Source organism: Monopterus albus, unplaced genomic scaffold, assembly GCF_001952655.1.
Source record: "Monopterus albus unplaced genomic scaffold, M_albus_1.0 scaffold169.1, whole genome shotgun sequence".
Classification (NCBI taxonomy): domain Eukaryota; kingdom Metazoa; phylum Chordata; class Actinopteri; order Synbranchiformes; family Synbranchidae; genus Monopterus; species Monopterus albus.
Window position 1 is genome coordinate 1129584 of NW_018128049.1, and position 16130 is coordinate 1145713.

General features: G+C 40.0%; 1 protein-coding gene across 8 annotated transcripts in view; it reads right to left on the minus strand.

The window, feature by feature from the left end:
- Positions 1 to 16130, minus strand: part of nrxn3a (neurexin 3a) — a 223155-nt gene that overhangs the window by 17111 nt on the left and 189914 nt on the right. For all 8 annotated transcript variants that reach the window (XM_020615713.1, XM_020615712.1, XM_020615710.1 and 5 more), the window contains 4 exons: positions 9379 to 9560; positions 7008 to 7179; positions 2280 to 2369; positions 998 to 1305 (listed from right to left, as the gene is read on the minus strand). In XM_020615713.1, coding sequence (XP_020471369.1) covers positions 998 to 1305; positions 2280 to 2369; positions 7008 to 7179; positions 9379 to 9560 — 752 coding nt within the window. The remainder of the gene's footprint in view (positions 1 to 997; positions 1306 to 2279; positions 2370 to 7007; positions 7180 to 9378; positions 9561 to 16130) is intronic.

The following is a 16130-nucleotide window of genomic DNA, read 5'->3' on the forward strand; positions in this document are numbered from 1 at the left end:
TCTTATTATCCACTCTTTTTACCCCAGAATACCTCTTGGACCGGTTGCACCCCCCTCTCTCTATCCTCCTTCTTCTCTGTGATGAGATGTTGTGCTTTGCTGTGCTCCACCTTTTATTGTATATTGTAAGTGGTTAAAGGTAATTCTAAGATGCTGGTTTGTGTGATTGGGGTTTTTTTGTTTGTTTTTCCTAGCATCAGCAACTCATAAACACAGATGTCAGACAAAAGACAGCTGTCGAAATTGAAAAGCTGACAGATTTACCTCGAGTCATGCACAAAGCCAGTAATGGGTCTGGGTGGCACTGGCCCACCACATTTTTTTCCCAGCTCACCCAGCTGCATTTCATCTTATATGCTGTGGAAAATGTAACTACCGGTATCGTCTGTAAAAGTAAAGCATGGAAAATGTAACTATAGTCTGTAAAAGTAAGGTGTCAAGAGACTGACGCCGAAAGTGCGGTATGTGCTGTGCAAAGCATTTAGTGTGTACCTCCACATGGTCACTCGTGCATTGGAAGCACTCAGTGTACAAAAAAAGCACAGAGAAACTACAGAAACACCTTAGAAAAGGGAAAGAACGACCCAAAACTTTGACTGATAGTAGATAATGAGAGAATTACTGGCTACATTTGAAACACATGTACTGCATATGAGCCTATATCCAACCCATGGTAAAACACAGCCAATAAAAACTGCACACACTTTAAAAAGAACTGCATGTTCAACAGTGGTGGAAAGTAAATAAGCACATTTACTCATATACTGTACTCAAGTACAGTTTTGAGGTATCTGTACTTAAGTATTTCCAGTCTCTGCTACTTCACACTTTGACTTCTACAAGTCAAATATTGTACTTTTTACTCCACTGCATTTATTTTATAACTTTAGTTACTAGATACTTTTTTAAAATCAGATTAATTGATCTCTGGTTGAACATTCAGAAGGTACTCAGCAGTAATTCTAACTATTAGCAGTATTATTGAGCCTCTCCATACCTGTACAGCTGAGGAGGATCTGTGTTTCCTTGTGGTAGTGGTGGACATCATGGTAGTAGTCTCAATGAAGGTTGTAGACATCTCTGGAGGCATGGCTGTTGTCCTGGCTGAGCCTGCCACACTTGGCATATCACCTACCAGCCTCACACTGCCATTTATCTTGATGTTAGAGTTACCTTCAGCAGCCATGTTCAACACCTTGAGGCCATTATAATAAAGACCAGACAACTGACCCTGAAAGGGTCGGCCGCGATCAGTACCACCAATTGCAACTGTTGCTTGAGTGTTGAAAATTGTTAGCTGCCGTCCTAGAGGAAACATCCAGATGAAATATATTTTCAACAGAGAAAAGAACACTTAGTTCTAGCTTTTTATAGCTGCACCATACATTTGCAACAAGACAAAGTACCATATTTTTGGGGCAGTGCAATGAATAGCACAAGGAGTTTTTCCATTTTCCTGACTTAGTTTGCGTGGTATTTTAGTGCCCGGTGTAATGTGCAAACTTGACTTTGCTGCCACTTTGGTAACTTTATCAAACTAAATATTCAAAACAAATGATGTAATAGTGCTTAAAATGTGAAGAAATAATTTTAATTAATCATTCAGGGGATGTTTGAAATCTCCATAAAATAACATTTAGTTTCATTAAAGTAGTCAGCTTTGACCTATATGTTGTCATAGTGCGCTGTGACTGGTTGTTTCAGTTAACAGACTAGAGATATGACTGGTTGAGTGCATATATTAATCACCACACCAGGCCTTTTTGCACTTTGCACAGCCAGAGGAAGAAATTGGCAGGTTAGCTCTAAAGCACCTAAACAGTGTGTACCCAGGACCCACAGTTTCACTTTGTGCAATCACTTGCACCATTGCAATAGAACTCGCAACGGCTACATGAATATGTATGATAACACTTTGTAATAATGACATATACAGTATGTTTTCAATTCATTATGATAATTTGTTAATTTTCATTACAAAATGAATGATTTTACAATATATTGCCTTTTTAAAACAATGATTTGTTCCTTAGTTATGTATTTAACATTTTTATCCCATATGAAGTCCCATATAAAGCTGCATGCATGGGTTTACACTCATGTTCATGCTAGTGACACTGGTAGTACTTTGTTAAAAATGAAAAGCATTGCTTTGGTCTGAAAAAAGAAAAGTTTGCATGAATAAGTTATTACCTGAATTCATGGTATTTTCAGGGTTTTCACATGAGATCATTACAGTTAACACAGATGAGAAAAGAAACATGTTTGTTTGAAATTACCTTTCTCTTGCAGCCACTCTTCTACTGGTCTGGTGTATTTGAAAGGAATTTTCTTATTGGCCATTTGATAGCGTTCAATGTCGCTGTTCCCTTTAAAGTTTAAAAAGACATTTATAAAGTCATTTATTGATCATCTGTGTCATGTCATCTGGAGGAAATATAACTTTCTCTAACATTTACAATATGTTTAAACTTTTTTATCTGAAGGTTACATTCTTATTAAACTCGTTTTAGCAACATCACAAATACAATACAGGAAATTGTTAATGGGTGACAACTGTATAAATAAAATAAAACGAGGTGTCATGGGATTGAACATCCCTCCAACAGATCTGTATGCTCATCACACTGTGATGTAGGTGGGATTGAGACTAAGAACATCCTCTTTGTCTCCTAAATAAGACATGAGTGTATGGGGAGTGTTTTAGCTGATACCGTTATGAGACTGCTTTTAAAAGGAATATAAAATTCCACAATAGAATTTTGCTCTTACATTTTTTATCAAAAAAAAAAATCTGCTTGTTACTACCCACTAAGGCACCTTTATCTGCTTTTTATATCACTATGTCCACATTTTGCTCTAGTTCTGTTAAAGCTTTTCTTTCTTGGTAAGTTTTGTTATCTATAAACTTATACTTCGTTTCTAAAATTGTGTTCAATCAGTCTGCTAAAAGTAACAAGAGAAGGGTTTAAGTTTGAGCATGGAAAATAATTTGACTTATTTTTTGAAATGTGTCTTTATTATGTAGTCTGGGCTGAAATGGCATTAATAATGGGTGGAGTGGTATGAAAGCTGATTCTCAGATGCAACTTGAAGGGATTAAGGCTTTTAGAAAGAAAAAAGTGAACAGAAATGGGAGTTTTAGATAAGTACAATTATGAAATGTTGATCACAGCATGTTCTTGTCATAGTTATTGCCTAATCAGTGTGGTTGTATTGCCGCTCTCCTGCTACCTCCTTCTCATGCCCCTAGTTCCTCTTCTTGTCTTTCTGAGCTCTGGGAGGTATCAGAGTCACTGTGATCTGTAGCTTCTGTTCTTGTATTCAGAGTCACATTAATAATCTTTGGCTTCTATCTGGAAGAGAATTGTATCCTTTTGCCATGCCAGCTGTTGACCTTGCCTCTTTGATGCTTTTTACTGTCCCTATTTCTTTAACTTGAATGCCTTTACTTCTTGCAATATTGTCCCTTAGCTGTACTAATTTCACCTACTGTACTGAAAATGAACTGAACTTCAAAGCCAATGTGCGTCCCAAACTGTGATTCTTGTGTACCATTACACCCCTAATTTCCAGGTCGTAATGGTGGACAGGATGTCATGTGCCATGTGCCTTGCACCTCTGCAGTGGTGGCACCTAAAAGTTGCTTGACATCCTCAAAGATCATATCCTTCATTTATGTTTATAACCTATACTGTTGTCATTCTGGTTGTTCATGCTGTAAATCTACTCTGTACTCTGTGTAAAAGACATATATTGCATATCTATCTGTCCTGGAAGAGGAATCCCTCCTCCCTTGCTCTTCTGAGGTTTCCTCCATTTTGTTCCTGCTGTCTGTCAGACCAGCCTGTGCTAGTAAGCAGAATTAAATGGTTCATATTGCTGTAGTTAACTAGACTGAATTCTAACCTTATCATGATTGCCTCTCTTCTGCATTATGCATGCTCTCATTGTTACTGAATCCAAAACAAGTCCCAAATACTCCACTGATCTCAGGGAGACCAGATGGGGAAGAGGTGGCTTTTCTCCAGCATTCAGATGCAACTTCAGTGAAGAGCCATGGAGCACACACCAGCCAGTCCACCTAATAGATGAACATTCAAATACCTCTCCAACTGCCTTATTGCAGGCCGCTAAATATGTCTTTGAGCCATTTTCTATCTATGACATCTACTGGTTGTTAAACTGCACAGCATATTATGTAGAAAATCAACTGATAGCTTATGTTGTATGGAAAGAGCTTCTGTGATTTTTCTCTACAAATATATTTAATGGTAGTGTACAACCTATTACAAGTCCTTATTGTATAAGACATTCTAGTACAACAGTCCCACTATTCCATAAAAAATTACTAAAGGTAATGGGAACCTCTGTGACATAACTGAATGCCCTGGTGATGCTGAACCACCTGACAATCTCTGATTATTGTTTTGCACTACTGTCACTGACTGTACACGATTTTGAGTCACAGCGTTCTGGCTGCACCGTTTAGATTAATACTACTTACGTCAATCTAGTTCTTATTCTATTCTATTTTTATTCTATTTTAGTTCCTAAATGTTATGGCACCCAATACTAGGTGATAGAGAAGCGGTATTTCGATTTTCTGCATGTCCTGCACATATGGTGAATTAACAATAAAATCCTTGAACCTTGAACAGTATAAGGGTAGGATTTGTTGCAGGACCATCAGACAGGGTTATTTTCTTTTGTGTATTGAGTCTTCTTTATTCTGGATACTCAGGCCTCGTGATATCACACAGACAGACTGACTTAGTGAAAGACTCTGAACTGGATTTGCTAATGTTGCTGCATTTTACCAAATTCTCTTTCTATGGGGGATGTTTATTAAACCTGTCACAAATTACCATCAGGTGCACAAAATATTGGAACACTGCAGTTTTTCAGTTTAGCAGCATATTTACCAACACTCATGATACAGTATAAATGAGCAGAGTTGCAGCTGTGTTAATTTGAATGCACGGCCGCTTATACAGTAAGAACCTGGTGCCTATATTGTGCACGTGTGGACCGAGAGAGAGTGTAAAAGAAAAGTGTAACTTTAGTTTCACCATGCCATCAGATGGTCAATCTCTGACAGTGACAGACTGAGAACTGGTCTCACTCCCTGTTTTCATGAAAACTGGAAAATGATGGGAGCAAATGCTTTGATTGTTCTCCTTCAGTAGGACCCTAGAAATGATAAATTATTCCACAAGAGCTCCTTCTGCTCTGACTGGAGAGCGGATTAGATGGCTCAGTAAGCATCTTATCTGCCTCCCTCACACACAGCACTGAACACCAACTCTACAACGGTTTTATATGGTTTCAAGATTGTGTCTGATAGTGGTAATTGCATTTGTCCTATTAGGATATATAGGGCGGTGCAGTCAATGGCCCCTTCACTACCTGTGGTCTATATGCTCAAGCAAAAAGTTGCACACACCTTTACCCCACAGTCTTCTTTTACTGTCCCTGTTTACACCCTCATTTTATGTTCTTTCCTATTTCTAGCTCTCCCTTCCTCTCACCCTGCAAAAACAAATTAGAAAGACCCATTTCATATCAGCTGTCTTCCCTAAAAGTCTTTAGCACCATTCCCCCATTGCAGGGGCACAATGCCCTCTGTTCTATTATCAGGGCCTCACAGAGACAGGACCTGAATTGAGCTATTTATCAGTCCCATCTCAAGCTGACAAGAAAAGTCAGGTCCTCTAGAGAAATAAAGTTTTGATTGAGAACTGAGGTCTATTTTGCTTTTCAACTCCAGGCTTCCATGAATGTCAGACATGAGAAAGACAAAGCAGCGATTCCAGTACAAACATAGTTTAGGATAACTCTTCCTCAGCAGACCCATGTTTAAGACGTATCACATGTCAGATGTGATGACCTGCAGTATCCCCATATCAAGTGGCTACTCAAGATGTAGACAGACCCTGACTTGTTCTATCAGAGCCAAGTCTGATGAAGGGCTGGCTGTTTATTGAAAATTAGGTTGATTCATCTTTATAAGAGCTGTAACTATAAACATTTGCTCTAGACTCCAAACATGTACATTTACATTTTTGCAGGCAGATCTGAAGAATCAGTATACCTTTGCAGTCAGCATGCTTCATCTTAATTCTGCATATTAAAGCCACACCTGGGTGATATATTTAATATCAGTGATGACAGTAAAATATTGGGTTTATGAAATTGCAAGTTGTTAACTGTAGAAAGAAGTTTCTGTTTACCTGTTTAGTTTAGGCAGATCTGCTTTCCTTATTAGATGTGTTATGTATCTTCAAGCATTTAAGCACAAGAACAAATGTCAGCTCAGTTTTTCTCATTAACACTAAATATTTGCAATATATCAGGGATATGTTCTCAATAATAATTTGCTTACTATTTGAATGGCTACTCTGTCATCAGTTTTTCAGGTCAGTAATTTTTGTTCAGTTCCCTAATCTAACAAGTTACAAGTCAGCTACAGCAACCAAATTCAAGGGCTGTGCCTCAGACCAGATGTTGCAATACATACTGAAGACCAACTGAGGGCCATAGAGTTTACAGATTAGGTACTAATTTGAGAGGGATGGGTGCACTGTATATTTTACTAAGAAAGAGAAGAGTGTCAAAAGCACAGAAGTTCATGTAACAGAAGGAACAGTGATTGCATAGACTTTGGTGCTCACAGTTCCATCATGTTCTAACTCAGACTGCTTCTATTTAAAAGCTCAAAAGCACAAGTTACATCCAAGGTGAGAACAAAAGGAGTTGAGTTCAAGTGTGTTGCTCTTTTGTTGGACACAAATGGTCCCCGGTGACCTTCTCAACAACATGATCCCATTGCCTTATTGCTGTAAATCTTGTTGATACCAAGTGTTATCATTTTAATAGCAGGCTTTCATTGTTAACTGATACTGTCAGCCAGCAGCTATGATTGCCAACATGTTTGTGTAGTAGTAAAGATGTAAAAATAAAGATAAAGATGAGGTTTAGGTTAGAATGAATAATTAGTGTTATACCTGTTGGAAAGTGTTCATTGATTGACCAGTTATCCACCTGCAGCGTAGCATTGCCACCATTCCTGGTGAAGCGGACAACATGATACTTCCCGTCATTCACTGGGGTACTGCTTTCCTGCACGCTGATATCCACTGTGCCAATATTGAATGTCACTCCAATTTTGCCTTGTTGCTGAAATGAGAAAACACAGTTATGCATTATAAACACCAAAACCTATACTATAATAGGGGTGATACATTAATATGAGTATTGTATTACTATAAAACTTAAAATGACTGCATCCAACATCATTTACGTGTACAGTATGTTTATGTACCTCACCAATAATGCCATATAAACCAATGGCTAGAGATGGACATGTTGACTGTAACATTTTTCTCTGTGGAAACACCTTGTTTTTTTAAGTAGCAGCAACAAAACATCACACAATGCAAGAATGTGTGCTCAAAGCATCATGGCTTTTGAGACTACACCGCTTTATAGAGTTACAGAAGTTCCCTAAAATTTACATCTGCACTTGCCATCAAAACACACCTCACTGTCACTTCTCATATTTATTTGCCCTGGTTGAAGAACTTGCAGCGTATTATTACTGTATATCATCTGTGAACTCAAATCATCACAGATCATTGGCATGTTAGATGCCAGTAAAGACAATGAAAAGTGTGTGGGATAGCTGCTCTGCTGCTAAGCTGTGCTTTATTGAAACTAAAAGGTGCATCATGCATCTGTGCAAATATGTATTACAACATCAGCAAAATATTCTTTTTAATTAACAAAAAGCAGGATGTTTACAACAGTATTATGAAGAACTGTCTGACAAGTCATAATTTATGTTTATGTAATGGAACTTGTGATGTGTAAGGATTTGTTTGCTGGGAAGCTTTGACACCAAACTGAAGCTTCATCTCACCATCAGATGGCGGAGCCAGGTTAAATAGTCAGAGAGAAGAACTAGGAACAGGTGAAAAGAATCAGACACTGAGTTGACATAAAGTGGCAGCATGTGACCTCGCAGTCTCCTACAAAATAAGAGTCTGAACCAGAAAGCCAGAGGCGGATCATGACAAATAATTGTACTAGATTTCCCATTTATTTCGATTTTTAAAGCCAATTAAAATTCCAACATTTGTGGTTAATCATTTATGAGACTGATGGGGTTTACACAACCACCCAAATAGCATCCAGGGAATTAGTATTAATAGCTGTGCATTTTTTATTTATTTATCTAGGAACTTCTGGTTGCTCATAAAGATGAAGTTTTTCTCTCTGAGAGCTCAACGGCCTGTCCCTCCATTGCTGCTTTTAAAGGGGCTGAAATGTGGGATGTGGTTTGCTGAAAGACTACAAATCCTCTGCCTCTCCCTGACTAGTATTATCCATTAAACAAAAAATAAAAGAATAAAAAATAACAAACCACAAAGAGAAAAATCTTTCTAATGAATGAAGAAAGCTGCTTGTTTATTTTGACCAACAGTTAACACAGATTCACAACTTTTAACTAGATGTTGAATCAGAAAACAAATAAAATCTAAAACCTGGATTAAAGCTCTTGGGTTATTCTGTAATTGGTCAGGGTATAAACTGGTCTTGGGCAGGTGTCAAAATTACCCAAGCGCCTGCACTGAAGGGTTACACTAGAGTGGGGTGTAAGTTTGTTAAAAGATTTATGTTAAGTTTGGTCTGGTGTAACCTTGCTCATGTTTCCATCAGCTTGTTCTTTCTCCTGTGAACAGAAATTGGGGGATTAGAACATCCTTGATGATGGCAGCCCAGTACAATATAAGAGAAGTGATGACTGAAAAACAGCAGCACACAGTGGAGATGCTGTAGGAAAACTTGTTGTTAGGGATGCTGAACTAAAAACAGGTATGTTTAAGGAACAGCCAAAATAAACATAATTATTTATTAACCCACTGTGTGTATATGCATCCTCTGCCCCTAAAGGCATATAAATTCAAATGGGATTTAAAAAGTGAGGGTGAAAATATTGTTTGTAACTGAAGCATTATGGGGAAATCTGTGATAAATTAGAGCCAATACATTCAGTACATGTTCACTAATATTACAATTTTTAGTTTATTAACACCTCCATGGAAAACATCATTAGAATGTGACAATGGCACATCCACGTCTGCAAAAGAATTTCAAATGCTTCTTGTCAGCGCTTCTCTCTTGCTCTTTTCCTTTAACACTTCTCTCTGCTGCACTTACAAATGTTTGCGAAACCCCATCCTTTTAGTCTAGCACACTGATCAGAGGTCAGCTAACACCTGGGAGCACAAAACAACTGCTAGAAAAACACAACAAGGGATAGCTGAAACATTACTAAAGACAAATGAGACATGCAGAGCATGCGTGCGGACTTACTATGTGAAGCATGAGATAGTCCCCCAGACCAGGTGCGCTGTCAATCCTAACCAGGATGCCATCTTTCAGGGAGGTGCTAAAGCCAACAGTCAGCCTGTCTGTCCTGGTGCTTGGTCTCTCATTGGCTGGCCACTGGAACATAATGAGGCCTCCTCCTTTGCCAAAGATGTACGTCGTCCCAGCTGAACAGAGCAGGATGAGGAAGTATAAATAATGAACTCTAATTATTAAATGCTAATTCTATACTGAGTTCTCAGAAAGTACAGAATAATAATGATTCATGTTAAGGTGATGATGTCATGTACTGGTAAGGTGCCATAACAAGTCAGTAAGATAATGCACGTGGGATCATCACACACTAGAGCTGTGTCAATATGTGATAAAGTAAATCAACTCAATCTTAAGAAGTGGTGGATTACATTTATATAGTTCTTTATATCAAAAATTAGGAAAGTGACATTTGCTGGTTGCACTGGTCATAGTGCTTATAGTTGTTTCACCCTCAGTGACACTGACTCTTCATTTATGACTGAAAAGCATTTGGAGGTTTAGTTTGGTGTGCCAATGAAATATAATAAAATTGGGCAGGACCTTCCCAAACAAAACATAACTAACAAGCTTACACACATTCTTCATATGGGGTGGCTGTGGCTCACGAGGTAGGGCAGTCATCTCCTGACCAGCAAGTTGGTGGTTCGACTCCAGGTCTCCCTGCATGCCTAGGTGTTCCTGAGCAAGACACTGAACCCCGAATTGCTCCCGGTGGCTTGATTCTGTCGTCATCGGTGTGTGAATGGGTGAATGGTGTATCATCTCTGTAAAGCGCTTTGGCCAGTGTAACACACTGTGGAAATGTGCTATATAAATACAGTCCATTTACAATTTTCATATTATAGGATGAAATGGAATAGTCATTGAATTAGAGCTTAGGGACGGAAAACAACGTTAAAAATATCATTTTAGAGCTAAAACAATTACTTTCTTAGTCAATCAGCAGAAACTTAATTGGCAACCATTTTCATAATGACTCATTTCAATCATTTAAAAAGCCAAATATTTACTGGTTTTACTTTATCTTCTCAAATGTCAGCATTTACTGCTTTTTTTTCTCATAATTGATAATACAATAAAACATATCTGGTTTTTGGGCAAAATCACTGTTGTCAGACTGGCTTTAGTAGGGCAGTGGGTAGAGCAGCCATTTCCCAACCTGAAAATTGAAGGTTTGAATATCGGTTCCTGCAGTCAACATGTCAGTGTCCTTGGGCAAGACACTGAAGCCCCCCGTTGCCCGTGATTGCGGCGCGTATGCATGCAGCGGCCCGGGGCCCTCGGCTCCAAAAAAACATAATTTTGTTGTACGTGTTATAATGACAATAAATAAAGCTTCTTTAATGTACAGTCCTACATAGAGTCAAGCCCAAAAAGACACACAAACAGGATGCCGCCATGTCTGCCATCCACACACTTTTCAGCAGTATTAACCTGACTCATTGTCTGGGAACAGGAACAACAACAGGACAAAAGAGTGACAGGACTCTGTACTGTACAGTGCAATAGTCCACTCATTAGGATTTTTTTTTTAATCTCTAACAGCAAAATAATTACAGCTTTATACAAAAAATTCAGTCATGATCATTCACTTATAGATGATGCTTAGAAAAGCTGTTCAGAATGTTGTTGGACCAAATCCAAAATGGACCTGTGATAAACCAACCCAAACCCAATGTGTATAAATCTAAAGAAATGATGTCATAGAAACTACTCCAATTACTAATTTCTAGAAATATTTGATAGTTATTTCTAAAAATGAGGTCCTGTTTTCTGAGGTTTGGGTCGGCCGGGCACTCAGTCTTGGCCACTGCCCAGAACACAATGCACCGGCCCCTTATGGCTTCTCCTGGCCTCTCCCGCAGGTTTTGAGTCCACCGAAGAGTGGCTCCATATTATGGTTTCGGGCTGCGCCTGACCAGGCCCCATGGGTATAGGCCTGGCCACCAGGTGCTCGCATGCGAACCTCTCCCCCAGGCCTGGCTCCAGGGTGGGGCCCCAATGACCCCATACTGGGCGGGGTAAACGTGAGCCTTGATTTTTTACTTGTTTGTTTTGGTGACCGCAGAATCTCATCCCTGCTTTTTGCGGATGGTGTGGTTCTGTTGGCTTCATCAGTTCAAGACCTACAGCGTGTACTGGGGGGGTTTGCAGCTGAGTGTGAAGCAGCGGGGATGAGAATTAGCACCTCCAAATCCGAGGCCATGGTTCTCAATCAGAAAAAGGTGGATTGCCCTCTCCAGGTTGGGGGCGAGTTGCTCCCTCAAGTGCAGGGATAGGGTGCGGAGCCCAGTCACCCATGAGGAACTCGAAGTAGAGCCGCTCCTCCTCCACGTTGAGTGGAACCAGTTGAGGTGGCTCGGGCACCTGTTTAGGATGCCCCCTGGACGCCTCCCTGGGCATGTCCCTCCACGACAAGGCCTCGGGGAAGACCCAGGACACGTTGGAGAGACTACGTCTCCCGGCTGGCCTGGGAACACCTTGAGGTTCCTCCTGAGGACGTGTGTGGGGAGAGGGAAGTCTGGGAGGCTCTGCTCAGGCTACTGTCCCCGCGACCCGGTCTCGGATAAAGCTGACAAAGATGGATGGATGGATGGAGGTCCTCTTTTAATATTCTGCACCAACAATAAAACACTCTGCAGTAGGCTCTGTAGATGGATGATACGCAAACCCTAAGATTATTTTCTAACTAGTTTAATTTCTGTATTTTAAGAGCATACATTTTAAATATAGGTTACTGATTTCCAAGAATATTTTCTCTTGCAATGATCATGATATAATACAATTCTTGATTCACTTTCGAGACTGTGGAGGTCTTTGGTTTTTGAATGCAACACTAAAATCAGCCATAAAGTCTGAAGAAGATATTGTGACTTTCTGGTGTTTCTTTGTTTGCAGATGTTTGTCCTCTAACTATTGCAGACACAGCACTTCACCCAGGGCGACACATGCAATTTTAGATAAAACTAAAAGGCAGATTCATCCCAAAAGTATAGATATTGCTGTGCTGATACAAAGCTTTGTTTTGAGTATTGATAATAGCATCAGTAGGATCAATATAAAAAGCACCCTGCACCCCATCCCCTTGTAAATGCATTAAAATGAGCTTCCCTCTCTTTGTTTCTTTTACAAATTCTAAGATTGCTCATGTTGTTTTCCACAGCACCACTGTATCCTGTTACATGTATCAATGAACCCATCACCCATACTTGTTATGTGGGACCTAAATAAATACCCTGGATGATGAAGCTAAACAGGCAGATTGCAAACACTGGAGGAGCTGCTTTCATGTGGCACAGAGTGAAACAGAAAGACATCTGACATCCTGATAAGATACCCAGAGCACCTCAACTGACTCCTGTTGACATGAAAGAGCAGCAGCTCTACTCTGAGCTCCCTCTCGATGTCCAAATTCTGCACCTTATCTCTAAGGCTGAGCCCAGCTACCATAGAGAAGAAACTCATTTATATATGCAGCTATATGTCCACTTTGGCGGTTACATAATGATGGAGGGTAAAATAGTGTCACATGAGTTTTGTGTTAACCTCAACCTGCAAATAGCAGCCTCAGACACTGGGCAATATGTTTTGAATTAATAGATTTAATGCAGCTGTTCCAATATTAAATCCTTTTCTTCATAATGTAAGCCCAAACTCTTGTAAGCTGCTCAACCTCTCCACTTCAGATAACACACCCCTGCTGGACGCCTCATCTATCCCACCACTCCTTGCACAGCTGCACACAATTAGACAGAAGCACTAATCAAACAACCAAAATAAAAATGAGATAGTTTGCAAAAGTATGTTGGTTCTGTTGTCAGTTTTCCAGAAATTTCATGCATGCATTTTGATCTCTCTCTCTCAGATTGAAAGTACTGAAATACAAACATTAGTAACTGGAGTAAAAGGCTGAAAATCTGCCAGAAGGTTTTGTCACTCACCATGACCACCCTTGAGTGATGCTGGAGACCTGTGTATGGGTGGAGAGGAGTGGTGCCTCATCACATGCAAGTGATGCTGCTCAGTGTGAGCATATGATGCTGCTGCAAGCTGAGGTGCGGTGGCACTCAAAGAGTTCTCTACCCTTCCTGACAGGGATGAGCTCTGTTTTGTGGAGGCAACAATACATCCCAAAATCAGCCACCCCTTCCAGGCAGTCTGACAGAGGACAATAAGACCAGGGACTTGGCAGGAAGCCCCTTTCATGGGACCTCGTAAAGGTAAAGCACCCATTGGGCACATGATGGAAATTGAAGAGATAAAAACAAATGCACAGAACAACAGAGTGTTCTACAAAGCAACAGTCTCATGATTGAGAAAACTCCATGGTAATAAAGACCACCAGTTTTTGAGCCAGTGATATTTCCAGACATCTCACACACATGCTGCTCACAGATGCAGTAGGCTGAGACAAGTCAACCACTGTAAAAGACTATCAGAGAAAATTGATAATTCTTGCAAAGAAAGGAAAATCAGAGCCACAGAGAGAAGCACATCCTCACAGCACAACTTGGAAACTTGTTACCCCTGGAGTTATGAAATAGAATACTGTAGATCCACCAGACCTCTTTCCTTTCACCTCTGCATGTTCCATTTTTTAGTCTTTCAGTTGTACTTGCTGAAGATTTAATAAGTATCCATTAAAATCACAGTATGTTAGTAACAAGAAAAATCCAGACCCCCCCCCGTTGATGTGCGGTCAGTCTTGCCACATGCACTTCAAACAGAAGACAGCAGAAATGATCTGGATCCCAGTGCAGTCACAGTAAGAGAAAGAAGGAGAGAGGGAGGGAAGGGAAAGGGAGTTTAGAAAGGGAGGTGCTTAGCAGGTGGGGAGAGATTGAACAAAGGTAAAAGAAAGGTGAAGCAATAAAGTGGTGGGGATACGAGAATGCTGAAGCACATAGAAAGACAGAAATGAGCAACTTGATGTAAATATGGACAGTGTCTGTCCATATTTACATCCCAAACCAGAGAAAAAGACAGAGGGGTATATTGGAGTAGAGAGTACACAGTATAATTACTGCAAACTGAACAGCAGAATTCAAATGAAAGACCAGATAAAATAAGAGTGAAAAAAGGAACACACAAAGGATAAAGTGAGTGTGAGAGAGAGCTACTGGGTACATCTCAGTTCCTTGATTGCATGCACTTCCCTGACATGTCCCCACTGAAGATGTGAGAAGAGAGGAAACATGGTTTTAGAGAAACAAGTCACCCTGTCACATGAACTGTCATCTAAAGTGCTTGTGATGAGTCCTCCGTGCTCCAGCCTCCCAGTCAGTGAGCATGCACACATATGGCACATAAAGCTAGACTGGTGACAGCTGCCATTCACTGTGAATGAGTGCTGGCTTTGCAGCCCTCCACACCTGCAGAACTTGACTGATTCAAAAAGCATCCTACTCAAGTACACTGCAGGGGAAAGCTAAGGAACATTTCACTTTGTGCAAATATCTTGGCTGTAATGCAAATGCAGTGTGCTTTTGGTGGTGTGTGACTACTAAGCTTATAATTTTCTATTGTATGCTATGGGCAAGTTAATTTGTGGGGTTTTCAACCATTTCTAATCTGTTGGTATATATGTACAGTATGTATTGTATGATTTCTTCAGTTCCTGAACCATGACTTTACTTCAGGCCTTAACTTTATCACCTCTTCTGAGGGGATCAAGTGAGGAAACTAAAACTTGGCTTCACGTTGGCTTCATGAAAGAACTGATCATCGTGCTCTTCGCAGTGAAACCACACACATAATGGCAGACCCTATAGGTGCAGCATACAAGTTATTTTCATGAGTGCTTGATTTTCTTCTGTTGTATTGCAACTACTCTAATTAATAATATAAGTTAATTTAGTTTAGGTTCGTGGCTACAGTATATGAGGATTAGAAAATAAAACAGAAATAACTTGTTGCTAGATCATTTTGTGTTGGTCAGCTGATTACAAAGTGGTATAATTGAAATTAAGTTAAAGGATAATTCCAGTTGATTTCTAATGGGCATATTTCCCATAAATGTGACTACTGTGCCTCCTTGGGTCACACTGACTTTTCACTCATGATGTCTGTTGTAGAGACTCAGGGAAATGAGGACTGCACACAATAGGGATAACCACTGTGAGCCTCCTTCAGCTTTCTTTAACTCTATTTTACATAACTCATTTCAAACACCTGTTTCTTAGTGAGAGTGACCGTAAACACAGAGAGGATTTATGCTAGCTTTTAAGGATCTACATTTGGGCATACGAAAAACATGCCAGGTTGACATAAACCAGAATTATCCTTTGGACAGTACAGTACAATACAATTGTGCATATGCATGTTGTTTGTACACGTGTACATTGTTATGCTTGCTCTTGACCAAGAATAATGTTTAATGAATGGTAAAATTGTTTTCAGTTTGACTTCTACTCTGTCTGAAAAACCCTTTTAAGACTCTATTCCAAGTCTCCATTGTTTCCAACTAGTGATTGTGACAGCAGCAGCAACAATTAGGGGCAGTTGCTGCTCTTCTGAATATGCATGGATCTTTGCCACTACATTCACAGTTTGTGATGGGTCAGCCTTTTCACCTTGCTATAGGTGGTGCCTGTGACGCACAGGCTAGTAGGATCAAAGGTACACAGCAAGCGGCATTGTGCTCTATTGCCAGAGATAAAGCCATTTATGTGGTGTTAATCAGCAGAGTTGTTGCATGATGG